We start from the raw sequence: 26,625 nt of genomic DNA on the forward strand, positions 1-26,625 counted from the left end.
ACCATAGTTTATTATGACTTCCGAATGCAGCCTTTCTAGTGTTGGAGAATTTTGCAACTGATGTTGCTTACTTGTAATTAAAACCACAGTTAACTGAATTAGTACTGCGTGTAACAACTATGTTTTCTGTCAATGAAACGTTATATGACCAATATATGTATAAAATCAGTTCATTGCATTTAATTGTTCATTGATGGTCTGCAGTGATTTGGACTACAGTTATACCTCTTGTTACGTTCGGTTCAGTTTACGTCTTTTCAGGTTGCGTCCCGTGGCGACCCGGAAGTAATGGAATGGGTTACTTCCGGGTTTCGCCGCTCGCGCATGCGCAGACGCTCAGAATGACGTCATGCGCAGAAGCGGCGAATCGCGACACACACAGATACAGGTTGCATTCTGCTCATGATGTGAACGGGGCTCTGGAACAGATCCCATTCGCATCCAGAGATACCATTGTATTTTGAATAGACTAATTGCAATCCAGTATAGTGCAAGAGTGCCACAAGCCAGTTAGGAAATTTTGCTTTCCAAACCATAGAATGGGAAAGCTTTGACTGGGGTGTTGTGTTTTTGCTCAGTTACAGTAGTATAGGTGTGGTTTTAAAAAGGTTAAGTAGATTCATTGGTACTTAAATTAATAGCTGTAATTTATTTACCTCTGTTGCTGTAAGAGAAGAATACAATGTGAAGGTTCCTGCTAATTAATTTCATCTTAACATATATATTCTCTTTAGGGTCTCTATTATTCGTATTTCAAGACCATCACTGAGGCACCATCCTTTTTGAATGGAGTCTGGACGATTATGAACGACAAGCTAACTGAGTATCCTCTTGTAATCAACACATTGAAACGATTTAATGTCTATCCAGAGGTAAGGCACTTCTTACATTTTGGCTTTAATTCCATTACGAGGTTGTATGCATAATTCCTGTTGAAATAAATGATACTTCTTGTGTAGAATTAAACATCTCTACTTAAAAGGCAAGACAGCAACAGGCCTCCTCAGTGGTGGCTCCCCATTTATGGAACACTCTCCCAAGTGAGACACGCATGGCGCCATCACCATTTGTTTTTATGTGCCAGGCAAAAACGTTGGTCTCCCAGGCTTTTAGATCTTAATTTCCTGTTTATCTTTTACTGGAATGAGGTTGAGTTGGATGTGCCTTTTTATGTATATTATTGGTGTGTTTTAGGTTGCTGTGTTCTAGTTTTTACACTTTTAAAAATGCTTTTTGTAAGAATGCTGCTGTTCAATTACTGAGTGTTATAGCCAATTGTAGTCATGTAACATATCTTGTTGGACTTGTTGGGGAATTTCCATCATCCCCTGACCATTGACCCTGCTGGCTAGGGCTAATGGGAGTTGGAGTCCAGCAACATCTGGAAGCCCATAGGTTCTGTACCTGCTCTGTAGACAGTGCCACAGGTCAAAATATTTGAGTATATAGATGCATTGATCAAGAGAGCCTGAATACCTGAGTGAAGAGAGAGGTCCATCTTTAATACTGTAATAGGATGCAACTGAAAAATTGATGACACATGATACAACTCCAGAGGCACAGAGTGCCAAAATGAGGTCACCACCACTGAGAAGGCACTAGCATGGATGACCATCCCTTGAGCACTGGTCACAATTAGTACCTTGCATGGGCTCAGAAACAAATGGACAGCCAGTGGAACTCACGTTTTGATGTCAAGGCGTAGATAAAACTCTACAAAACTCCTTGCCAGTTGTAGGAGGGAGATAAATACACTGTGGTTATTTTAGTGCCAGATGCATATCCAGTGCAACAGCTGGTTCCACCCTTAACATAAAACCTGGAGAAGGCTGTATGAGTATGCTTTGTGGTACAAGATTATTGGCTCTGTAGTTTGAGCTTCCATCTCATAAACAATGTTGTAAGAGGTCAAATGTAGTATCCTGGAAGAAAAAACATCTTAAACTAGACAGATATTGCTGAATAGCAACAGATAAGCTTCTTTTAATCATCAGGATAATCTGAGTCAAAAAATGCTTTTGAAATTCTAAATCCAATTTTCTGCACAGGTTGTTGTAGGCTTTTGGTACCGATTATACACAGAAACGATGAATGTGATGGGTATTCCGACAAAGAAATGTTGGACAGTGAATAGAGGAGAAGACCTCAGTCCTGTTGAGAGCTGTGAAGGCAAGTGTTGCTTGGTCTTTGTTCATTATTGGATGTTTTGCATGACGGCATATGAAACACCAGAGGAAGGTTTACAAAGCTTCCTTTGTGCAGGCGAAGAAAAACTGAGGTGTTTGCTACATCTGTGGACTGATGAAAGATTTTAGCTTGCAATAAATAATTTACTAAATTACAAAAATAAATTGCAATAAATAATTTACTATGTTACAAAAAATCTTCAAGTGGCTTTTTAAAGATACTGAAGGGCATGTGTGCTTTTTCAGGTTTTGTAAACTTGTTAGATGAAAACGCCATCTTTAGTTTTTCTATCACTTTGGAAACCTTCAACCTTAACCACACATTGTGTCTTGGCTGTTCTCTATATCACCAAGAAACAGGGAGTATGTGGGCAAATTCACACCGGTCATCAGTATGACTGATGAAGCATAAACATTCATCTCAAAATAATAAGGATGGCACCAGTATCTCAGCAACAGACTGAAAGTTAGGATAGCTAGGAGGGTAGGAGAAAGATTAGTAGCTGGTTGCTATATTTCTGTAAATTCATGGACCTTTCTCCTGCTCCTTACTCCGTCTTAACTGCTGTTAAGATGGCAGGAAGTACTGCATTTGCTGTGATTGGATACTTCCAATTAGCAGCCACAACACTCATACATTTGATTCCTTGCAATAATGCTCCTGAATCTCAGTCTGTTTTCTTTTTATATCAGGCTGGAAATTTGCAATCTCCTAGATGGAAATAACAAAATGTACAGTCTTATGGATTTGTTTTCACAAATTAGGTGTGCATCATGCCTAACTGTTACACGGTTGCATCCTTTTTGTTGTCCTTGTATTGTTTTACAACTGCGGTCATAAAAAGTTATAGATACATGCATATTGACAAATATCTTTTGCAACTAATGACAGTGGAGAAAATTGTCTCAGTTCCTGGGCTTAATTTATGACAGCAGACATCTTTTGTTTCAACTTTTAAATGCCTGCTGACTTTTCTATTCTGCCAGGTCTGTGCAGGCAATTAGGAATATATCTTTCCACAACAGTTAATTGATGTCTGATTTTAACTTTGTGCATAGTTTTTATTTTATGGTTTTATGTATAGTTGTAAACTGCTTTTATTTTTTCAAATGAATTAGTCATATATAAACGTTTTTATAAATACATAAATATTCTTTATCAGCATGTTGAAGACTTGTTAATTTAAGACCAAAAATAGACAAAAACAGGGAAAAATTAAAGTCAGTTCATAATTTATTCTTATTAGCTGATGTGACAGTGAATTATCTAAATATTTTTTGCTCTTTGCTCCTCTATGCTTCCATACTGCAGAAGATGTTCATAATAGAGCTTCTGATGTTCCAGCTGAAGTGATCCCTCCTTCTTCCAACTGCCATCACAAAGATCATCTTTTTCTGAGGGGAGAACAGATTTGGCTTTCTGAAATGCTTTTTTCCTTGTAGCTTGTCTTTACTGTTGCTTTATATAGTTTTAATAATACTTGTTTGTTCTGTAGGGTTGGGAGATCCTGCTTCTTTTTATGTGGCTATGATATTTCTTCTGAATGGATTAATGGTGTCAATATTCTTCCTATATGGCACATACCTAAGGTAAGGTGCACAAGAAGAAAAGCTGATACATTGAAAGTTACTATCGATTTTTGTATTTTTAAATATACAGCACACTGCATTTTATGTGGAGTCCTGCACACTAAGAGCCAAATGATGTAATTGAGCTTTAAGATGTTTGTTCTAATCTTATCTCCTAGCAATTCCCCCTTTCTTTTAAATCTCCCTTTTTATGAGACTGAAACAAAAAATTTACTTTCTTGAAATCTGAACTAAATTTTTGTAGCTTCCTGTTTGAAAAATATACCAAAGGAAATGTGGCAGGATAATAGAACAAGAACAGATTTCATAGTGTTAGGGAATATTTATTCTGCCTCTAAATGTAGTTCAGTCTGTATCACATTCTTAATTTAGGCTGTTTGACCCTGCCCTGCAAACTTAATTATATCTGAACTCAAGTTAACATACATATACTGCTGGATGTGGTCCAAAGTTGTGTTAATGTGAAGGCACAAGGTTACCGGAGTACCATTCGGCACCTTAAGTATAGTTCTGAAGTATTGATTTTGAATAGCTTCAATCCTTTGTAGGAAGTGTGCCAGTTTATTAACATTGGCAAAATTCCAAAAGCTGGTCACAATATATAAATGTGCTTATTTATGTTACATTGAAAAGCTATGTCAGAAGCAACACTTATACATGCCAAGGGTATGCTTGGGATCACAATGGTGATACAATCTTAGAACATAGCCTTCAGAGACTGTTGCTTCTGAATCGTGAGTCAGGATGCTGTCATGTCACCAAAAGTTGAGTTCTTTCCTTTCCTTTTTACTTTGTAAATTTGGACTTTTACTAACAGAATATCAGTTCTTGGTTGAATTTAAGGGAAGCTAGTACTGTACTTAATTTTTCAGCTAAACATTTATGCTAGGATTTCGAAGTCACTTCTCTATTTCACTGGAATAAAGCTAGAGTAATATCATACAAGCATATAAGCATCTAAATCATACTCAGATCCATTGAAATAAATGCACTTTTCCATTGATTTCAATGAATCAATTCAGAGTTGGATATCACAGTAACTATGGGCTCATTTCTGTTCTTTGATTTCTAGGCATGGGTCCAAGAGATTTTTCTTTTGTCCCACCACTTTCCTTGGGAAAACCCGTTGTTTATTGCTGAATCAGAACAAATGTCAATAGGCATGTAACAGAAATGAGCGTCTTCCCAGAGTAGGGGTGCATAAAAAGTAGCACCTTCCATTTCCTGGGTATATGTCTAAAGCTACATTTAGCTTCTAGCAATTTGTAGTTTAAACAATTCCCTTTGCTTGTATTTGTGTAATTGATTGCAATTGACTGGATGCTTCAGGCATATGTGAAAGCTTGAGTAGCTGAAGTGGTTAAATAGTTTCGAAATATGAATAATCACTGATAGAATTTTTAAAGTGTAGCTTAAATTTCAAAATTTCAGTTGAATAGCAGCTTTTCTCATAAAAGTCAGTTGCAGTGGAAACCAGTGGCCATGGGGAATAACAGTAGCAGATGTGGGTCAGGAACCAAAGTGCTTTTTTTGCATGCATGTGCAGGCTTTTCATTTCCACCAATTCTGGCAGCAGGCCCCAATATTCTTCCTACCGTGAAACATGAAAAGCTGCTGCCAGAAGGAAAAAGCTCTATGGGTGGCAGTGCGTTTCTCTGCAATAATCTGTAGCAGTATATTATGTTGATAGTTTCACTTGTGTGCTTTTTTTACTCTTTTTTGGTCACTCGTTTAAAAATGTAAGCAGCTTTAAGGTTTTTTGTTTGTTTTTCTGAGAGAATGGAAAGTCTGTGAAATCAGGAGTAAATTGTGCCCTCTATGGATCTTTGTGTGCTTTGTTGACACTGGTAACATAATAGTTTACAGAGATGAGCTGCTCCATATTTGCTCTCTAGTATACGCAAAATAAAGCTAAGCCAAAATGGAGAAGGGGAAGTTTCACACTAAAGCTTTTGTGGACTGTGACAGAAAAGCCCCTTCTGGCAATTTTTGTGTGTGCTTGTGCAAATAAGGGCAGAAGTATTTGCTGCTACAGAGAGGGCTGGAATCATTGCCCTTACTTGAGTTTTTAATTATTTACACATCATTGCAAAGTGATCCAAGTGTGTTGCGTCACCATTCTGTACATAAAATATGTGACATTCAGTTGGCTGGGATCACATATAGAAGATTTCAAAAACAAACAAACAAAAAACACCACAGATACCACTGCTGACTGAACAGCAAACATAACATATGCACTGTAATTCAAAATTATTAGCAGTTTTAATACTGAGACACATATTTTAGAACTACTTTTAAATCATGGTTCCATTAATCCCCTAGATGGCAGTGTTTGAGAAGCAATTAGATGGATATTTTAGAAATTAATTTTGAAGCTATTGTAGTTTCAAATTACCAGTCAACTTTCTCTGCATTGCGCTTACCATGTCCCAAGTCTTTTCTAATCTTTTTTTTTTTTAAAAAAAGAAAAAGCTCAAAAGAGCTGTCTTACTACTATGTAACTACAACAGTTAGCATCCTCTTAAGGAGAGTAGATGAATGTTTAACAGCTACATAATGGTTAGGTTGTAGTCAAATTCTTAATGTTTTGAATTCCTTTCTGCATCTTGTAGAATGGAATGCTTGGTTTAAAGCATTCTCAAAGGCAGAAAGCAGAATCCATATTAACATAATAGGCAGTATTTATTCTCATCCTCTCTAGCTCTGTATGAGACAGTTGCTCCTGGTTCAGATGTAAATATCAAGACCAAGTTTGTGAAACAGCTACTGTAGCCTGAAAGGTTACAGTCCTTACTTTCTAAACCTGGGAAAGCAACTACACAAACTTCAGGATCATTCCTGATCTTTCACATGTAGAGTAGAGTTTGAGCACTCTTGCTAAGAAGTAATTCTTTTTGCTTATCTGATATTTGGATGTAAACTTCTGTTAAGTTCATACAGTAAACAATATTTTAATTTTGTAGTGAAAGATGTTGAGTTGCTCCTTCTAAAGACTCCAAAATTTGTTATTTTCCTTTTCTTTCCTCTGTACTACAGTGGCAATAGGTTTGGAGGACTACTTACAGTGGCATGCTACTTTTTCAACCATGGGGAGGTAGGTTACTCAGAATTTAAAATCTTTTGTTTAATACAAGGTCAGATAATTTGATAATGTTCATATCCCTTAAAGTTTATGAACTTTTGGTTTAAAACACAAAATAATTTGGAAGGTTGAAAGTGTCCTAGGTTGTTGGTCAGTATTCCTTTATTTACACTGCTTGCTTGCAAATGAAATGGGATGTGGGTGGTGCTGTGATCTAAACCACAGAGCCTAGGGCTTGCCAATCAGAAGGTTGGTGGTTCGAATCCCTGCAACGGGGTGTGGTCCCGGTGTTCGGTCCCTGCTCTTGCCAACCTAGCAGTTTGAAAGCACGTCCAAGTGCAAGTAGATAAATAGGTACCATTCCGGCGGGAAGGTAAATGGTGTTTCCGTGTGCTGCTCTGGTTCGCCAGAAGCGGCTTAGTCATGCTGGCCACATGACTCGGAAGCTGTCTGCGGACAAACGCCTGCTCCCTTGGCCAGTAAAGCGAGATGAGCGCTGCAACCCCAGAGGTGTCCGTGACTGGATTTAACGGTCAGGGGTCCCTTTACCTTTACCTTTGCAAATCAAAAACTCCTGTAATGTGCTTCATGATGCTATGCATGTTTACTTGACAGTTCAGTAGAACTGGCGGAGCTTACTCACAAGTAAATGTGTCTAGAATCTGTGACTATATTTGATTCATTGTGTGGGACAGATTGGGTACTGATGTAACTCTATGTGATTAAAATATCATAAATCTTAATTGCTGCATTCATATGTCACACTAAACCATGGTTTAGAACAATGCAGCAAACCTTGGATTTGTGTGCTTGCCTTTCATTCCTTTTCCTCCTTCATGGTGTAAGCTACCAGTTCAGAAACCTTTCCTTCTGCCAGCTTGATAGCCTACCACTGACATTCTTGAAATTAACTATATTCGCTGTTAACACATTGTGTCACTCCAGAAGCTAGGCATGCCCTGGATTCCACCCCACATTGTGGGTGCCTGGAGTGTGCATGTGATGTCACACGCTGGGAGAAGCCCCAACATGTCCCCCAAAAGGCCCACTGCTGCAATGGGAGGGCCCAACAGAGCCTGTCGGAGCCATAGCAGGCCATGCTGAGCCTTTCGGAAGGTAGACCAGGGCTCCTTCCAGCAGCGCTGCAACAGGCTGTGTTGGGCTGGCTGCGGAATATTGAGGAGCCCCGATCCCCTCACTGAAAAATTTGTGGATGCCTAGGCACCCAGAGACCTGCAGAGACTGTACCCCTGCCAGAAGCTTTTGAACTCCTGCCACTTTGTGAGAGAAGGGGAGGTGCATGTGAGCCTAAGGCTTTTAATATTTTGTTGGAAGCTGCCCAGAGTGGCTGGGGAAACCCAGCCAGATGGGCAGGGTATAAATAAATTAGTATTAGTATTAGTATTATTATTGCTGTACCTAGTTCTTGCTTACGAACTTTGCACTGAGCTCTGATTTAGCATAACACGCAAATGTGGCCAATATGTTGCTTACTGGAGAGTTAAACCATAGCTGCTAATTTATTTGTCACTGTAATAAACGAATGAGAAAGCTTTTTTGTGTGCATTGGTTCTTAATTATGGAAATGTGGCGATAACTGTTAAAGCATAGGTCTGGTTTACACATAATACTAAGCCACTACTTAAATTAGCAGGAAATAGCCCAAGCAAAGATTGTGTTGCTTCCAGCCTTCATATCTGTTTGAATGATAGCACTTGAACGAAGTTGTTATTAAAATACTTTATAATCCACCTTTCATTTCCAGAAGAAAAACCAAGGTAAAACAAGTAAAAGCTAACAGAAAGTATAAAGGAGATGATAAAAATATAACTACCCATAATTAAAACACATAGTAAAACTGTTTCATCAAAACATTAAAATATTCATAATTAAAAAGTGAAATAAGCAAGCCCATTAAAACAGCATAACCGTTAAACTTCTTTGCACAATATATTTATTAAGGAAATAAATAAAGCTTTGTCATTAAAGAGCTAATTGTTCCAGAAGATATTTCCTCCCCCCTTCTCTTCAAGTATTAATCTTTCCAGGAAGATTAGAAATTATTTTACTAAAATTTCCCCCATGACACCTGTGTTACTTGACAAAGAAAAGAGCCGTAACCTCTTGAAGCAATGTTACTATATGCATGTAGCCACTTTAAAATCTAATATAAACTAATAATTCCTATGACTGGTCCTACGTTTTTTGTTTTGTTTCCAGATATTTCAATTTTGTATCTTTCGCATCTGATTCTTTTAATATTTAGCTGTATATAAATTGTATTACTTAACTAGTTTGACTAGGAGTGTTACTAAGCCAACATGGCAGTGATTGAGTGAAATATGGAGTGTAATATCCAAGTAGCCCATACTCAAGAGTAGGCTGGGGGAAAATAGATAGTATTTGGATATCGAAGGAATTGACGCAGAATTTAAGCAAATGCGAAATTCTAGCACAAACTATTTCTGATCACAATCCGGTATCTATGGAGATAAAAGGCAAAGATACTAGAATAGGTAGATGGAGAATGAATGAATTTTTATTCAACGATCAAAGAATAGTAACTAAAGCTAAGGAAACAATTGAAGAGTACTTCAAATGGAATTTAAATGGGGAAACAGCTCTAGAGGTAGTGTGGGATGCAGGAAAGGCAGTCATGAGAGGCTTCCTGATCCAGAAAAACAGTCAATTAAAAAAAAAAAAGAGAAAAAGAAAGAGCAAATTCTAACTCAGATTATGGAAAATGAAAGAAAATTAACTATAAATCCCGGTGATGAGAACGTAAAACAAAACATAAAGATATTACAAGCCAAATTTTCAGTAATAATTAATCAGGAAATTGAATGGAAAATAAAAATGATGAAACAGAAAAATTTCGAATCAGCCAATAGGATAGGGAAATACTTGGCATGGCAAATAAGAGAAAGAAGGAAACAAAACATGATTAGTAAGATAAAGGATGGAGAAAGGATTGTAGAAGAACCAAAAGAAATAAAAAGGACTTTCCAGAAGTACTACAAAGAACTATACAAAAGAGGCAAAGAAACAGATCATGAAATAGACTGCTTTATGCAAGAATATCAGATGCCACAGATTTTAAAAGAAGAAAAAGAGTTACTAGACCAGACTATTACACAAGAAGAGATAAAAAGGGCTATAAAAAGGATGAAAATTGGAAAAGCGCCGGGGCCGGATGGCTTATCGGCTAAGTATTATAAGACATTAAGCGATCAAATATCCCCAATTCTATGCGAAGTGATGAATGGTATCTTAAAAGAGGGGAGGATCCCGAACACCTGGAAGGAAGCATATATTACTTTAATTCCTAAAAAAGAGGTCGATATGTTGGAGCTGAAGAATTATAGACCAATTTCGTTACTAAACAACGATTATAAGTTGTTCGCAGACGTAATGGCAGAAAGATTAAAAAAGGTATTAAATAATAGAATTCATAAAGATCAAACGGGCTTCCTTCCAGGGAGACAATTGAGGGACAATGTAAGAAATGTGATAAATATTATTGAATATCTGGATATGAGAATAGATAAGCAGGCCGCCCTGGGATTTATAGATGCCGAAAAGGCATTTGATAATGTTTCATGGGGGTTCATGAGGAAAAGCTTGGAAATGATGGGGATGGGAGAAAAATTTAGAAAAGGTATCGAAGCAATCTATTATGAACAAAAGGCAAAACTCATAATAAATAATACTATGTCAGAATCTTTTGATATATTTAAAGGGACTAGGCAAGGTTGTCCTCTGTCTCCTTTATTATTTATAATAGTATTGGAAATATTCAATAAGAGATTAAGGGAAACAACAGAGATTAAAGGAGTCAGAGTAGGAAAGAAGGAACACAAAATAAAAGCTTTTGCCGATGATATTGTATTAACACTGGAAGACCCAAAACACAGTGTAAAAGAAGCTTTAAAAAAATTTGAAGAGTTTGGTGCAGTGTCAGGACTTAAGATCAATAAGAACAAAACTAAAATGTTGGTTAAAAATTTGACAAAGGAAGAAATGTTAGATTTAGAGCAAAGGACGGGACTTATGACAGCTAAGAAAGTGAAATACCTTGGAGTGTGGATTACGGTAAAGAACATTAATCTCTATAAAGACAATTATGAGGTCACTTGGAGGAATATTAAGAAAGATCTTGAAATCTGGGGGAGAATGAGGCTATCCTTCTTGGGGAGGATAGCAGTGGTGAAAATGAATGTTCTCCCCAGAATGCTGTTTTTATTTCAAACCATACCCGTACTCAAAGGTTTAAGACAATGTAAAGAATGGCAGAGAGCCCTGGGGAAGTATGTTTGGCAGGGAAAAAGACCACGAATAAAAATGAAAATATTGGTTGATAGAAAGGAAAGAGGGGGCTTTGCTCTACCGGATTTGAGCATATATTATGAAGCGGCATGTCTACTATGGTTAAGAGATTGGATTAGACTGGAAAATAGAGATATATTGGATCTGGAGGGCTTTGATAATAGGTACGGGTGGCACTCGTACCTATGGTACGAAAAGGTGAAGGTGCACAAGGGCTTTCTAAATCACATCTTCAGGGGACCAATATTTCAGGTATGGGAGAGAAATAAAAACTTATTGGAAAGGAAGACCCCCTGGTGGATCTCACCAACAGAGGTGTTAACTATCAAGAAATCTAATATGGAAGAGAAAAATGTTACCTATGAAGATCTCATAAGTAAAACAGAACAAGGTATTAAACTTAGACCATATGAAGAAATAAAAGACTCACTTACTGGTTGGTTGCAATACCACCAGGTGAATGATTTGCTAAAAGAAGACAAAAAGAAGGCAGGTTTTGAGGATAAAAAATCTAAGTTTAATGTGGAGGTTGTTGAAGGCAAGAGTAAAATACTGTCTAAAATATATGATATACTACTCGAGTGGTATACAAAAGACGAGGAGGTGAAGGAGGCAATGACCAAATGGGCGATAGATTTCGGGTATAATATTGAATTTGAAAGATGGCTGGAATTATGGAATAAAAATATAAAGTTTACAGCGTGTACGGCACTGAGGGAAAACGTATGGAAAATGATATATAGGTGGTACCATACACCGGTGAAATTGGCCAAAATGTATAGATTAAAGAACAAAAGTTGTTGGAAATGTGGTGAGGCGGAGGGCGATCTCTATCATCTATGGTGGTCATGCAATAAAGTGAAAGGTTTTTGGGAACTAATATATAATGAGCTTAAAAAAATTCTTAAATATACATTTCCCAAAAGACCCGAAGCCTTCTTGTTAGGAATTCTGGGTAAAGAAATCAAAAAAGAAGATAAGATAATATTTCTCTATGCCACTACAGCCGCAAGAATTATGTTGGCTCAAAACTGGAAAACGGAAGTTATACCTAATATAAATGAATGGCAGCTTAAAATGGTAAATTATGCAGAGCTTGCCAGGATAACAGCAAGAATACGAGATCAAGATGAACAGGAATTTCATAAAAACTGGAATAAATATTGGAAATATATTGGAAATAATTTGTAGATGATATTAGCGGGGATGGAGTAACGCTAACAGCAGCTAATATATAAGTTTAAAAACAAAGTACATGATTATAGAATTCTTATTTGATACTTACCAAAAGGGTAGAGGGGAGTCCAAAGGTTTTTTGTTTGTTTGTTTAGGGAAGGGATATAATAAACTATGTAAATGAAAGATATGTACATATATTGTAAGATTTATTAGCATGTTTATTTGTGTACCTTACATTTATAAGAATCTGTTTATTTACAAAAATTTGAATAAAAATGTATTGATGAAATCAATTGGTCTGTTATAGGACTAATGGGTTGTATTCAACAAGTGTTTTACTCATGAGTAGACCCACAAAAATTAATTTATTGAATTTATATCCATCTCTTCTCCAAGAGCCCTCAGTTAGTGACACTAAATTAGTCATATTAATTACTTTTAATAGGCATACTCTGAGTAGGACTTTCACTGAATGCCACCTAATGTTTTTATACCACCTGGAACTAAAAATGCCAGAAAGAAGATTAGCTGCATCATTTAATCTGTAAAATAATGAACGTGTAAGAGATTTTTGCCATTTATTTTGCTTTTACTACTTTGCACCAGTGCATTTCTCAACTGAAGTTACCAGAGTAGATGATAAAATTTTGTTAAAACAAAATCAGTTGTTTTTCAGCAGCATTCCAAAATTTTGTTACCTTTTTATTCTTCAAGCATACATTGTTTTGCTCTTACAGTCTTTACTGCAACATTGTTTTAGATATTAATTGCTAGTGGAAGTGTCCACAATTTCAGTTTTGCTATATATAAGCTTCAGTTGCAAACACATTGCTTTGAAGTGGAAAACAAGTATTGGAACACACAGTGAATTAACCTAGTTTTTACTTCCAGAGTACTCGTGTGATGTGGACTCCCCCTCTTCGTGAAAGCTTTTCATATCCGTTCCTTGTGGTTCAGATGCTGTTACTAACCTACATTCTCAGGTAGTTTCCATTTTTCTCCTTTCTCCTTAAATATGAAGAATTAAAACAAAATCCCAAACAAGGTATTGATTTATATACTTGTATCTTGTGGAGAGCATGATATTCCTATTACGTTTGGAATGTTCATTATTGAAAGTTTTCAGCACCGCTTTCTTAAAACTGGACCAGTGAATGGCAGTGGTACAAAAGCAGGGAGCTGAAAATACACCGAGGAAACACTCATCCTCACTACAACTGTTTTTAGCTGTGTCTTTGTCTTGGAAGTAATATTGCAGCCCCAGAAACATGGTTGCTGCAAGTGAATACCCATCCCACCATGGTGGTTCTTTTTCATGGTTAACTTTCCTTTCTTTATACAAATCAGTGCTGTTACTACTGCTCCATTGGCTTGATTAGAGAAAGGTTTGTGGTCATGGGAACCTGGTGGTTGTGGGGAACACAATTGCCTCCCAGTCCGCTATCACTCTTGGGGCTTATGGTTGGATGGCAGTTTCCCCTCAGTCAGAGGTTTTTATAATTGTGGGTTCTTCTTTCTCCATATGTGGCAATGTAGCAAAGGCATTTTTCTCTTGCTACATATCCATAGACATCAACCTTTACTGGGGAAAATGAAAGGTACTGTCTGACATGGCTGAATACCAGGTTTATGTGTACACAGGATCTTCCTGAAACTGCTGTCTTTTCTCCTCTTTCAATCTAGGGATGAATAGTGGGTTCAGGGTGATCCTGGATACACCTAAATCCAGTAAGTGGCTTGGTCAGAAGTTGCTTTCTGCCTCTGGTAAAAGGGGTAGCTGGTTGAGGTTGTGTGAGAGCTTAAGACATATTGTCTGACATTAGATGAAAATGTTACTGAGGGTTTTCCTCCCCTGTGTTGATACAATAGTTTTACAATGGTGATGAGAAATATCGTAGGTACATACATTTTGATTTGCATATCCTTTGTGTGTGTAAATGTCTACTTTACAGTTCATTTATTATGAGTGTGAGAATTCATATCACTGAGGCTTATTCAAAGTTTTTAAAATTATACATTTTTAGCTGTGACTACTGTAAGTGAAAATACAAAGCAATTTGAAATAGCTAATTCTCTATTGATCTTCACATTAATGAACAATCCTAATACTGAACTTACTACTCTTTTATTTTTTCCCCAAGGACTCAGAATGTTAATAGAAGAAGCCTGATTGCACTATCTGTTTCTAATGTTTTTTTCATGCTTCCGTGGCAGTTTGCTCAGTTTGTTCTTCTAACACAGGTAAGATAATTTCAGTAAAAGGGATCTGAATTATAATTATCCATTTCTATTTTATAGTGCAGTTCACACATATGTTTGTGGGAGGTGCAGGCTCATTTGAGGACCTGACTGCTGCTGCTGCTGCACTTTTTCACTAGCTCTCTTCATAGCTGGTTCCTTTGTGATGGTGGGAGGGTATATGCAATACAGTATGTGTATGTTTGTACAAATAAGCTCATGGTGTAATTTGTATTGCATGGTGGGCATGTGTTCAAGGAATGCATTACAATAATTCTATGGTCTGATTTACTCATAACCCTAAGCCATGGTTTGTTGAGCCAAAGTGTGCTTTGTATTGAGTTAGCATTCTATCTGCACACAACATCCATTCTTAATATTTGGTCAGACCTTCCCCAGATACTCACCAACCTAGAGGCATGAGTAGCTAGTAAGCTTTCATTGACGCTTTCCCTACAGAAACCTTTGCTCCTATCTCTGCCTGGCAGGAAACTCAGGCCAAGGAGTGAGGAGTAGATGGGAGAAACATAAACCAAGCTTTGGAGAAACAAGTCATGGTTTGCTTGTCTTTGAGACAACGTGTGGTTTATTGAACAAATCATGACTTAACATTATGGGCAAACACAGCCTTTGCTTCTTTCCTGAGTTTGATGCAGTGGCTTCAGTAGCCATTATTGAAAGTGTGTCAAATTCACCCTCAGAGCTAGTTGCCATGGGTGAAATAACTTTAATCAATCCTGTGATGTTGAATGGTGATTCTTGTGTTTGATTGTTACAATGATGCAAACACATTGTCTTTGGAAAAGACATTTTGCAGTGCCTCACTTTCCAATTTTTCATAGAAGTGGCTGATCTCTTCAGATTACTTGTGATGCAACTGCCAGGATCCAAACTACTGTTTAGGCTCACATAAGAAATAGTCCCCACCCCAGCCCACCCCCATGTCTCCCGGAAGGAATTGCATGGTAGTTTGGAACCTAGCTAATTTACTTAATAATGATCTCAACAGAACTTTTTTTCAATTACTTTACTCTTTTCAATTGCAGGTGGCATCAGTTTTTGGAATTTATATTTTAGGATTGATTGATTCATCCAAACTACAGAAGATACTTTATGCACATATGGTAATACTTAGTCTTAAATTATTTAGGGGTAGAATCAATTTTCTAAAGTTACCTACTTCTGAATCATGATTATAGTGGACACAGAGTTGGTTTTTAAAATAAGAAAGCAACTGAAGAAAGAAACTAAATTACTTGGAGGCTTATTCAGTAAATGGTTCTGCATATGATTTTAAGTTCTCACTCCCCTATTCCACTCAGGTGAACTATCCTCCATCCAATTAGACATTTACATGTGCAGGTCCTAGTTTGTGTTAAAGGTTCTGTGTGCTTTGATGGGAGAGTGAACTGCCCTGAGACTCCCAGGTATAGAGCGGTATATAAATTCAGTTAAAACAAAGAGTGTGCAAGCTTGATGATCACTCCTATATCCCACCAAATATACAGAATATGTGCTAAGATTCATTGTCAAGAGACGACTTTCCACTGTGAAGGGTAAGGAAGACAGAAAATGAAAAATGATGTGAATTTTCCAAATACATTGTAGCTTTCTGAAAAATTCAAGAGTTACAGCCCTAAGGGTAACACTTTTATAAGGACAAACAAATGTCACACATTAATGAACAGACATGTTGAGTTCCCTAGGACACTTCATACTGGGTATTCAGCCAGGTCTGTGTAATACCTTCCTGCACACTTGTATAAAGATATTTTAAATTGCAGACTTTAGGCATCGTCATTTTTTTTAGCATGGGGAGAGGGGAGCACTTTCAGGTTCAGCAAGGACTGGGGGCCTGTCCCCAACATCACATGACTGCTCTAGCCCTGCCCCAAGATTACTGCACTGAAGAGTAGCCTCCCTGTGTGAATAGATTTGGGGCATTCCCATCATGCTCAGCCTTTTCTTCCCCTGATGGTGGCGGTAATTTTGCTTGCTATCCAGCCTAATGAGTTCAAGAGAACTTGTGCTATATTGTGGCAATTTAGTTGGCCTGAATACATGTATTACTTCCATTTCCACCCCCAATGGGCAAGCAAGGCTATCTACAAATTTTCTGGAAAATAATAATTCCGAATGTCATGATACAAAAAGAGGCCGAATTCTTTATCAAAAAAGAAATATAAAAGTTTATATTTGTAAGTTTTTCATAAGGGGGGGGGTTGTAGACAAAAAATGAAAGTGTGTATTTACTTTTTTGCTTATTTCAGCTTAAGTCCCTTTAAACTGAATGAGACGTCTGAGTAGATATTTATAGACTTATATTGCGTATCTGCAGCATGTAACAGCTTAACACTAGATTCTTTTTATTTATTTTCTGACGTTAGTTTAGTATTAAAAATAAGTATGGTGCTGTGGGTAGTACATAAGAGCAATATATTGTCATATTTTGCATATTCTGAGAGATTCTTGTAAAAATTGTTTTAGGAAGCTGCGTTATTCTGATAAGAAATATTTACAAATGAAATAAAGCTGTTTCAAGATAGCACCTTTTGTGTCTTAAGATTTATTAAAACTTAGTGTTTTCATAGACACTGCATCTGTCACATCCATTATTAGCTTAAAGATTGCATTAAAATATGTTCAAATGTTTATATCCCTTTAGGCATCACTTGGAGTATGTTTTGTCCTTATGTTTGGAAACTCTATGTTGCTGACATCATATTATGCTGCCTTTTTGGTAATTAGTTGGGTAAGTTAGTTAAGGAATACTCAAGAATCCTTTGTCGTACTATACTGAGTTACTGCAATAATTTACAAGATTACCTGAACAAAACGCTTCATATAGGCTGGGACGTTGGGTGGGGTGGAGATACTGGTTATTTACTTGGAGACAGGAGATTTTACCATTTCAGAAATAAGCTTTATCCAAAAGGATGAAACATTTTGCAGTGAATACATAGAGCCCCTTGTGACTGTTCCTACTCACTGCGGTTTGGGAACAAATGCTGTTGTCACAATGGATTTGTGTGCCTTGACATTACAGTGAATGGGGAAGAACTCAGGTTTTCAAGAGCACTATAATATGCATCAGAATTCCATCTTCTGGATCAGCTTAATAAACAAGAGGCAAGTCTCATGCTCTGAAAGCAACTTAATCTGAATACAGGCAACGTCTGAGCACCATAGGTTTGCAGGAAGAAGTAACATTCCCTTTATTTGGTGATAAGATAATTAGTGTGATTATATAACTTTTCATTATTTATGAAAGCCAAAAATAGTGAACTAAATCAAAAGAAGTATGCATGTAGTACAGCTTCAAAAAGATAGCAGAATGACACTGTAGGGTGGTCCTTTGACATTCCTGGTTTGTCTTTTTGGATGATTGGCTATGTATGTGCTTGGAGAAGTTACGTATTCATAGCTCACTACTTGTTTCCATGCTGTCATGTGGTTATTGGGTTAACATATTGCAAAACTGGACGTCCGTGGGTCTGCCTAAGTCTGATTATGTGATGTCCAAATAGTTTGTGCCATTGTACAATAGAATCCTGCATAACAGACAGTACAGTATATGTTTAAAAAGCAGTAACAATGGGTCTCAGTGTTCTGTGGAAGTGTAATGCAATAAAACCAATAATTTCAGTGTCTGGTATTAATACTTTTACAATGCTGGTTTTGAGCATTTTCTAACTTCATTTTGACTTATTTATTGTTTCATCCTTCTGGACTCCATTTGAGAGGAGTGCTATATAAACATTGCTGTTTAATTAACTAATTTAATTATTTTCAGGGTATTCTTGAACTGGGTCCTAAATACATCCTGAAAATGTGTAGTAGAAGAGGTATCAGCGTATGGGTAAGGATTGACATTTTGTGTTATAAATATATTACCAGCTATGTTGGTCAGTAGGATGATTTGTAGGTGATAGTTTCCTTTCAAAGCCAGCATTGCCACATGTTACTGAAAAGCATCTGGGCCTAGCAGAGAGGGGGCTGGGCTGGGCTGATGGAAGGCTATCCCAAGGCCTTGGGGGTCCTCGGCCAGCAGCTGAGTGATTGATAGCTGGTTTTGGGGCTGAATGCGTTTTGTATTTACAGTGGTACCTCGGGTTACATATGCTTCAGATTACATACGCTTCAGGTTACAGACTCCGCTAACCCAGAAATAGTGCTTCAGGTTAAGAACTTTGCTTCAGGATGAGAACAGAAATCGTGCTCCGGCGGCGCGGCGGCAGCAGGAGGCCCCATTAGCTAAAGTGGTGCTTCAGGTTAAGAACAGTTTCAGGTTAAGTACGGACCTCTGGAACGAATTAAGTACTTAACCCGAGGTACCACTGTATTAAGGAGAATAATTTATTGGGAGACTGTTATCCCTTTTAAGCAACTTTTTGGTAAGTTGAATAACTGAACTTTGCTAATGTCAGTTCCTGTTTGATTTGCTAAGGGCTTCTTGAGAGAGAACACTACATGAAATAGATGCATTGTAGATCCTTTTGTTTTCTATAACCTCATCTTTATTATTAACAAGTAAGACCTGAATGAAATGCTGCGCTATGAGGTTACTTCATGCAGCCATTCACTTCCCTGTTGGCATTACACGTCGGCTGGAGTGGGGTGTGTTTGTGTGTGACTGTTGCCTTGAATCCTTGAATCCATCACATATTGTGAACAAGCTCTGTAGGTGGGAAGCCAAAGTAGTAAATGAATTGGAGAAGGGAAGCATCAGTGGACATCGTAGCCTCCCATGCTCTAGATGCTGCACGGTCTAGTATTGCCTTTAAACTCTTCTCGGTTCTAGACCAGTCACCTATGTGATGCTGGCATCACAGCTCAGTAGTTGTACAGTGCAGGTGACTGGCATTCTGAGGGACTGGTTGGATAGCCCTTTGTGGACATTGGTTTCCTCCTGACTTCACTCTCCTCTAAACCTCAAGTAACTGTCTCTGGCATCTTGGTGGGCTATGTGCACTTATTTCTTGCTGTTCTCCTATATTCTTGAGAGGTTGCATGTACAACAGCTAAGTTTACTTGTTTAGGGGGAAGGATTGACCGTCCTTTGCAGCTGTTTTTTTCAGAGTGTTTTGTATACTCCTGAATGCCTCCAATATGCTTAATCTTTCCATGCGTTCATGGGTATCTCTGTTTTGGCCACAAAGCCATCAGCATAGCCCATCCAAATTCAGCATCAGAGGGTGTGAATATTAAATTTTGCATGAAAGTAGCATAAAAAACTTCACTTTCACCAATAGGAATTGGTTTAATTTAAAAAAAACCTACCATTTCAGCTCTCACACAACATAATAAAAAATTGTAGATAGGAATAAGAGAAACAGTTGCATAATAATATGTATTTTAATTAAAGTGCCTCTTGTATTAAATGCTGAGTATTGCTTCTGCTCTTCAGTTGAACCATGCCTTTCATTTTACAGGCCATTGAAGGATTTTCTTGCTTTTTGGGGACAATTACCTTGAAGTTCTTGATGTGCCTAATATTTGGAACAGCTGATGACGTAAGTTTAAAACTTCATTGTTTCATTTGTTCACTGTCAAAATTCTTCTTGTATGTCTTCTTCATCATATAGCCCCATCTACACTATACGTTTAAAGCAGCAGCACACCACTTTAATCCCCCCCCCCAAGAATACTGGGATATGCAGTTTCTTAAGGGTCTGATAATTGTTTGGAGCCCCTATTCCCTTCACAGAGCTACAGTTCTCATAGTGGTTTAAAAATCAGTCTCTTTTTATAGGGGACTCAGAATTTATTGAAAATTAAGTGTTACAAACTATTGAAAAGAAACATTCGTTGCTGAGCACTCAGCAAAACTTTCAAGTAGTGCAGTTGTTTGAGTCTTTTAATCAAATAAAATCTGTCAGGATGGTAAAGCACTCAAAACAACCAAACAAACACCACCCCAAATTCTCTCTTTCATAGAGCATACATTTCTGAGCACAAATTTTGAATTCTGAACTTTATAGAGTGTAAAAATTACAATAATCTTCAAGCACCTTAAGAATTAAACACATATAATCTTCCACTGGATGCATCGCAAATTTCATCTAATAAAACTGCAACATGTCAGTTATATGTGGCCTAGTGCAGGGGTTGCCAATGTGGTGCTCATTGATACCATTGTGCCCACGTGTATCTCCTATGACACTCGCAAAAAGTCTTGGTAAGTAGTCCCTCAGAATCCCACAATGCGTGAGAGAGGCTGCTTGCTGTCCTCCACAGTTTCTGTTTGCACTGACTTGGTTTCTCCTACATTGAACACGCACCCTTCAGCATGCCCACTTTTCATTGGATGCTGGGATTGGACACCCACAGTCCTGTTCTGAACAGAGGAGAGCTGTGAATAGTTATCTCTGAGCAGTGGATAATATAGGTGCATTTCCCATTACATATGGAGGCATGTCCACACACTTTTGCTATCCCATCTCTCTTTAGATGTGGCAGTCAGTTTGTGTTACACCATGCCCGATAGCAGCCAGTTGGTGATTGGTGCCCAGGGGCACTTCTTTAAAATTTCAAATGTGCTTACACACCCAAAAAGTTGACAGCCCCTCGCCTAGTGTCTACTGTATGGTTTACAAGTTGTTTATTCTTAACATGGCAAATTAACTGCTGTTCTTTTTCTCAGACATTTCCATGATCTTTTATTTGTATTGAACCAATTTTAATGTAGCATAATCCAACGTTTTGTACTTTCCACTCTATTTTTTTAAAAATCTCTGAAATAATGCAGTTAACAAACATTTTCACTCTAATTTCTTACCAGGCTCATATAAGCAACCTGCTGAAGGCAAAATTTACTGGTTATAGGGATTTTCATACTTCAATGTACACATGTGCTGTGGAGTTTGATTTCATGGAAAAACAGGTAATTAAAAATCAGTGGATGAAGTATGGAACACCTTAATGTTTATGCAGTTTTTTCTTCCTTAATCAGAAAATAATGTTTGATTGGAATGCTATTTTTTTTAACAAATATAACAATTCAGGATTCTTCTATTGCTTAATGAAACTGAGTTAGCAGTTGATAAAACAAAATATTTGGATAAAGTGTCAGTGTCTTGACTTTATTACAGGCCATAATTTATGTTCATGAACAGTGAAGGTTGAAAGCTTCGGGCAACAAATGGAATCACTGAAAAACATTATTCAGATTAACTGCACAATAGTTTTGACATTTTTTCTTGGATAGAATAACTTGGGGAGAGGTTCATTGTGAAAATCTAGAGTAAGAATGTCTTAAAAGAAAATGGTTTTGTAAGAAAAATTACTGTGCATAAAATTTACCACCATTGAAACTGTGTTTCAGACTCCAGTAAAGTACATGAAGACACTTCTGCTTCCGGTAGTTCTTGTTGTTTTTTCAGTAATTGTTATGAAGGTAAGGTCTTTTCTGTTTTTCATCTGGTTTACATTTAGTGTGTATACTATGCTAAAAGGAGGCAATTAATACTTAAATTTGAGTATGTCTAGCATGCATGTATTTGCACATACATACAAAAAGAGCAGAACATGTGACCAAAAAGCCAAATCAAAGTATATGAACTTGGATCTGGACTTTCAGCTACATGCTCCGTTATATACCAGACTTATTTCTGCAGGAATCATTAAAGACATGCATGTTGATTACCAAAAATGAAAATCTAGTCTACATAATCCTGAAGATGGAATTGCTGTTAAAAAGAGCAATTATTCCAAAGTATGTAATTGGAAAATTTTGTCTGTTAACCTTTGGGAAATTGTAATTTTGGCATATGATTAAATCTGCTTTAGAGAAAAGGCTATTTAAAACATGTTCTTGTCTGTTCACAGACATTTCAACATGTTGTGTGTCGCAAGGAATTATCTGAAAGGTAAATAAATTTTGAAATGAGAGTGCAAATCCACTGAATTAATTATTACCTAAAGGACTATATGTAATTGTGCAGCCAAGCTTTGCTCCTATTGTTTACTTCTAGTCTCCAGTTAGTTTTCCCATCACTTTGTGGAATGAATATGTACAGCAAGTAAATGTTTCTTATGCCTTGTGAACATGTCAGTAATCTAGCTGGGTTGCAATTAGTGTGTGTATAGAGGTCTTGCTATGTAGTCTTCCATGCCCTGTAATTACATTTTTAAAAGCAATGATCCTACTGAAAATTGGAAATTAATGAAAGACTTTTAGTGCAGTTCAACAAATGCATCAGAGCATCTGTACATATGAGTAGCCCCCAGATTGATAAAAAAATAAGTTTACAAAATAAATTTAGTAGTAACATTTTTATTGTAACTTTGTAATAACTTAAGGGACTTATAAATTAAAAACACTGCAATATTTTTAATTTAGTTTGATTGTAAACAGAGGATGTGTCCTATAAATAACTATTTGTAGCATAAGGCATATTGATTCCATTCAATAAACAAATAACAGTCTTACTGTTCTTTGTTCAGACAGGAGGAAAATTTCAATCATGGGGAGGTAAGGATCTCATCCTGCATGAATTATGTTACAACTCTGCTTATTGAGCTCTCCCTCGATAAGTTTAGAAAAGTTACCTTCTGTTGGAAATGGAAGTGCCGATTTAAGAAAAACAATGGAGATAGTGGGAAATGATTGCACAAGTTTAAATTGGTGGTGCACATCAGGGTTCTTAGAATTAAAATTTCAAACATAGGCCACTTTCCTTGCCGAGTTGTTTGACGTGGACAAAAACTGCTTGTTTGGTGTGGATTTACATCAAACTGTTCTTTTACATAGGTGTGAAGTGCTAAGTATCAAATGACAGGTTTTAACTTTGCCTCCTATTCCTGCCTCAGAGCTCAGAAATATACTTTGGGACAAGGGCAAAGAGAGAGCGTCCAACATCTTAAATCTCCCTGCAGCTTATTTTTTCCTGCCCAGGACTGGGATTGCCAATCTTAAAACCTCCAGTGAAAACATAACACTGCAGGTGTCAATTCTGAAGGGTAGAAACCCTCCAAGGCCTGCTTTCGAGGGGAAATGATGTGCTATCGGTTTCTGTTGGGGATTCTGGGACGAAGACACAGTCCCCAGAGGGGAAAGATGCTCTGCAGAGGCATCTAACATCTTCCTGTACTTTGTGGGGAATTTATGGAACAAGTGGATGTGGTGGTGGTGATTTAAGAATATCAGGATGAGAATGGGCCTGGGAACATGTATGCGCCCCAATACTTTGCCCCAGGATTGCTTGAATGTTCACAACACCCCTATTGATTACTTGAAGCATAGCCACAGTTTACCTTTAATCACATGTGCTGTGCGCACACAGAAGAAATGCATAATATCTTGCAATTTCCTTCAGTGTAGGAGGACAGGTCCAGGCAGCAAAGGGGGCATATTCTTCATTAAAGTGAACGAGTAAATCCTTATACTTCCGGAAGTTCCATTTACACATCAGAGTTATCTTCTCTGTTATTAGTGAAACTCATCAGTATGGGTTATTTGCATCCAAATCATTGTTGGATTAGAGTGGTGGTGTGGGATAAAACCAGAATGAAATGGAATTCGGTTATTTTAATAAATGTACAGAAAAATGCAGAAATTAAAACTGAGCTTCAAACTAGTCTCTTCCATTCCCACGGGGGTATTCATCTTTCTAAAGTGTTTTGTCTCTTATTCATAGTCTTTCTCTCCCCTGCCCCCCCATGGGTTTAAATGTAAAAATAATGCAGTGCTCCAAGGAGCATCTACATAAAAAGGTACGCCTTCTTTCTTATAGTTAATAGGTTTATGTTAATAGTTTTGACAGCTCTTTTAATAAGCATTATTTTCTTATGCCTTTGTGTTTGTTTGTTTTCAGATAGTATACCATGCACTACAGCTTATATTTTTTACTGTTCTTGCTATTTTATTTATGAGACTAAAGCTGTTTCTGACACCTCATATGTGCATCATGGCATCCTTGATATGTTCAAAGCAAGTAAGCTACTGTTTTATTTGTCCGGCTGTTGTAGTAATTTACTTAATATGTTTTACAGAGGGGCTGATATAGCATTTCAGTATGCCAAATGTTTAATATTTTGAATTACTTGATTATAGAATTACAAAAATATATAGTTATTAGTAAATACACAATACAGAAAAAACATGCTATCAAAATATTGTGAGCTGACAGAAAACATATTGCATTTATACAATATAAAGGATAAGAAATCAATGGAAACTTGTGTTAGTGACAATACCTTTGTCTAATGTTATCTCTCAACATAGATTTGTTCCAGTGGTCAATATGGATATACATACAGAGCGTCCATGCCTTAGTCAATAAAATGACACAGCTTAATTATTTTAATTTTGATTGCATTAACATGCAAGGAGATAAACACACTGTGCTACGGTGGATACTTTTAATATTGATATTAGAGTTTATGGTTATTGTTAATTTCAGTGGAAAATGTATTGTGAACTGAGTTGTCATGTTGTTCCGTGTAATTTGTTAAGCTGGTGTTTAGCTGGTGTTTTGAAAAAATGGAAATTTAGAAACTTAAGTTGTATGTACAGTTAAATGGCTTTTAATTTCTTCATATCAGCTGTTTGGATGGCTGTTTAGCAAAATCCAGCCTGGAACACTTGTTCTTGCGATTTTAGCAATGATGGCATTTGAAGGAGTAGCGAACCTTCAAAGAGAATGGAGCATTGTGGGAGAATTTAGCAACTTGCCCCAGGAAGAGCTACTGTTATGGATAAAAGAAAAGACCAAACCAGGTAAAACAAACACTTGACCCCCGGCTTTTTTTGTGCTTTTGTGTTTTTTCCCCCAGTATCTGCTACAGCATCTATCATAAGGCGAGCAGCAATTTTGTGTCCTGTGTTGAAGAACAGGATTATTATGCTGTTTTCCCCAGTGTTGTGTTTTATAGTAAGTGACATAAGAATGAAAGGACCAGTCTCTAAGGTTTCTGTAACTGTATTGTTTTATAGTACATTAAGACTTGTATTAAGTAGAGAATTTGAAGTATTATAATTTTAAAATATCAAGAACAAGGTAAGAACAATTAGAGTATTAGATGAAATCTGATGTAGTTTTAGTTTTGCCACTAAGAATGATGTCATGCCTGAATGTATTAATATGAATGTACATTTTGAGCTCTGATTTTTAAAAAGTTTAGTCATCTTTACTTTATTCTACATTTTTACAATACTTTGCTCAGTTGTTTGATTTTTAATTTTCTTTTTCAGATGCTGTTTTTGCGGGTCCAATGCCTACAATGGCAAGTGTAAAATTGTCTGCTCTTCGGCCTATCGTGAACCATCCTCATTATGAAGATGCAGGCTTACGGTAAGATTTAAACTTCAAATTTTAAGGCTAGCTATATTCTGATTCACTCAACAAGGAAATTGATGTAACAAGACTTCTAAAAATTGGGAATAAAAGCTGTGCCTTTTGCTCCCTGAATTATATGAGCTGGAGCTTTGTGTGCTGGGACACTTGGACTTTTTCAGATTGCATCTAAAATGCTGTTTCCACTTTTGATTAGTGTAATCTTATCTCTTTTTTATGATTCTGTGAGGTTCTACAGGTGCAGCATGTACCTTTTTTGTTGAAACAAACAATGAAATGGGTCTGGCTTGTGTTCTTCAGGTCCTTTGGTTTATTATACTTGTATAGAGGTCTCTGGCCTCCTGTGTACTTTGAATATATTGTTCACAAATTATCATACTCTTGGATTAAAAAAACAACTGGTTGTCACTGGGTGCTTTAAATGGGAAGCTGGTGACTGGAGTATGATCTATAGAGATGGATCAAAGGTGGTGGTGAACTGAGCAAATCTTATTTTGTATTGTTTGGGAGGAAAGATTAAAATACAGGGTTGGATGAGTTTGAAATTAGCTGGGTAGTTTCAAATAAACAACTGATTTAATATAGCATTATGTTGTATTGCCTTTTAATTGATTAAAATAGGATGAATAAAATATAGTTATTGGCTTTAGACAGAAGCTTTGCTGTAGAGAGAGATGAGTAAGTCAGCAATAGACTTGTTTCCTTCAGGCATGCAAGCTCACTA

The 26,625-nt window shown here is 37.0% G+C and overlaps 1 protein-coding gene across 1 annotated transcript in view; it reads left to right on the forward strand.

Annotated features, from left to right (window-relative positions):
- DPY19L1 (dpy-19 like C-mannosyltransferase 1) overlaps window positions 1-26,625 on the forward strand; it is a 39,697-nt gene that overhangs the window by 6,068 nt on the left and 7,004 nt on the right. Inside the window, exons 5-21 of the mRNA XM_083577908.1 lie at window positions 735-872; window positions 2,049-2,169; window positions 3,683-3,776; window positions 6,816-6,873; window positions 13,258-13,349; window positions 14,508-14,607; window positions 15,651-15,728; window positions 17,270-17,356; window positions 18,398-18,463; window positions 20,037-20,117; window positions 21,386-21,487; window positions 21,929-22,000; window positions 22,432-22,472; window positions 23,050-23,077; window positions 24,420-24,539; window positions 25,150-25,324; window positions 25,799-25,898. Of these exons, the coding sequence (XP_083434034.1) occupies window positions 735-872; window positions 2,049-2,169; window positions 3,683-3,776; window positions 6,816-6,873; window positions 13,258-13,349; window positions 14,508-14,607; window positions 15,651-15,728; window positions 17,270-17,356; window positions 18,398-18,463; window positions 20,037-20,117; window positions 21,386-21,487; window positions 21,929-22,000; window positions 22,432-22,472; window positions 23,050-23,077; window positions 24,420-24,539; window positions 25,150-25,324; window positions 25,799-25,898 (1,553 nt within the window). The remainder of the gene's footprint in view (window positions 1-734; window positions 873-2,048; window positions 2,170-3,682; window positions 3,777-6,815; window positions 6,874-13,257; window positions 13,350-14,507; window positions 14,608-15,650; window positions 15,729-17,269; window positions 17,357-18,397; window positions 18,464-20,036; window positions 20,118-21,385; window positions 21,488-21,928; window positions 22,001-22,431; window positions 22,473-23,049; window positions 23,078-24,419; window positions 24,540-25,149; window positions 25,325-25,798; window positions 25,899-26,625) is intronic.

This window comes from Podarcis filfolensis, assembly GCF_964270895.1.
Source record: "Podarcis filfolensis genome assembly, chromosome: 12".
Taxonomy (NCBI): Eukaryota; Metazoa; Chordata; class Lepidosauria; order Squamata; family Lacertidae; genus Podarcis; species Podarcis filfolensis.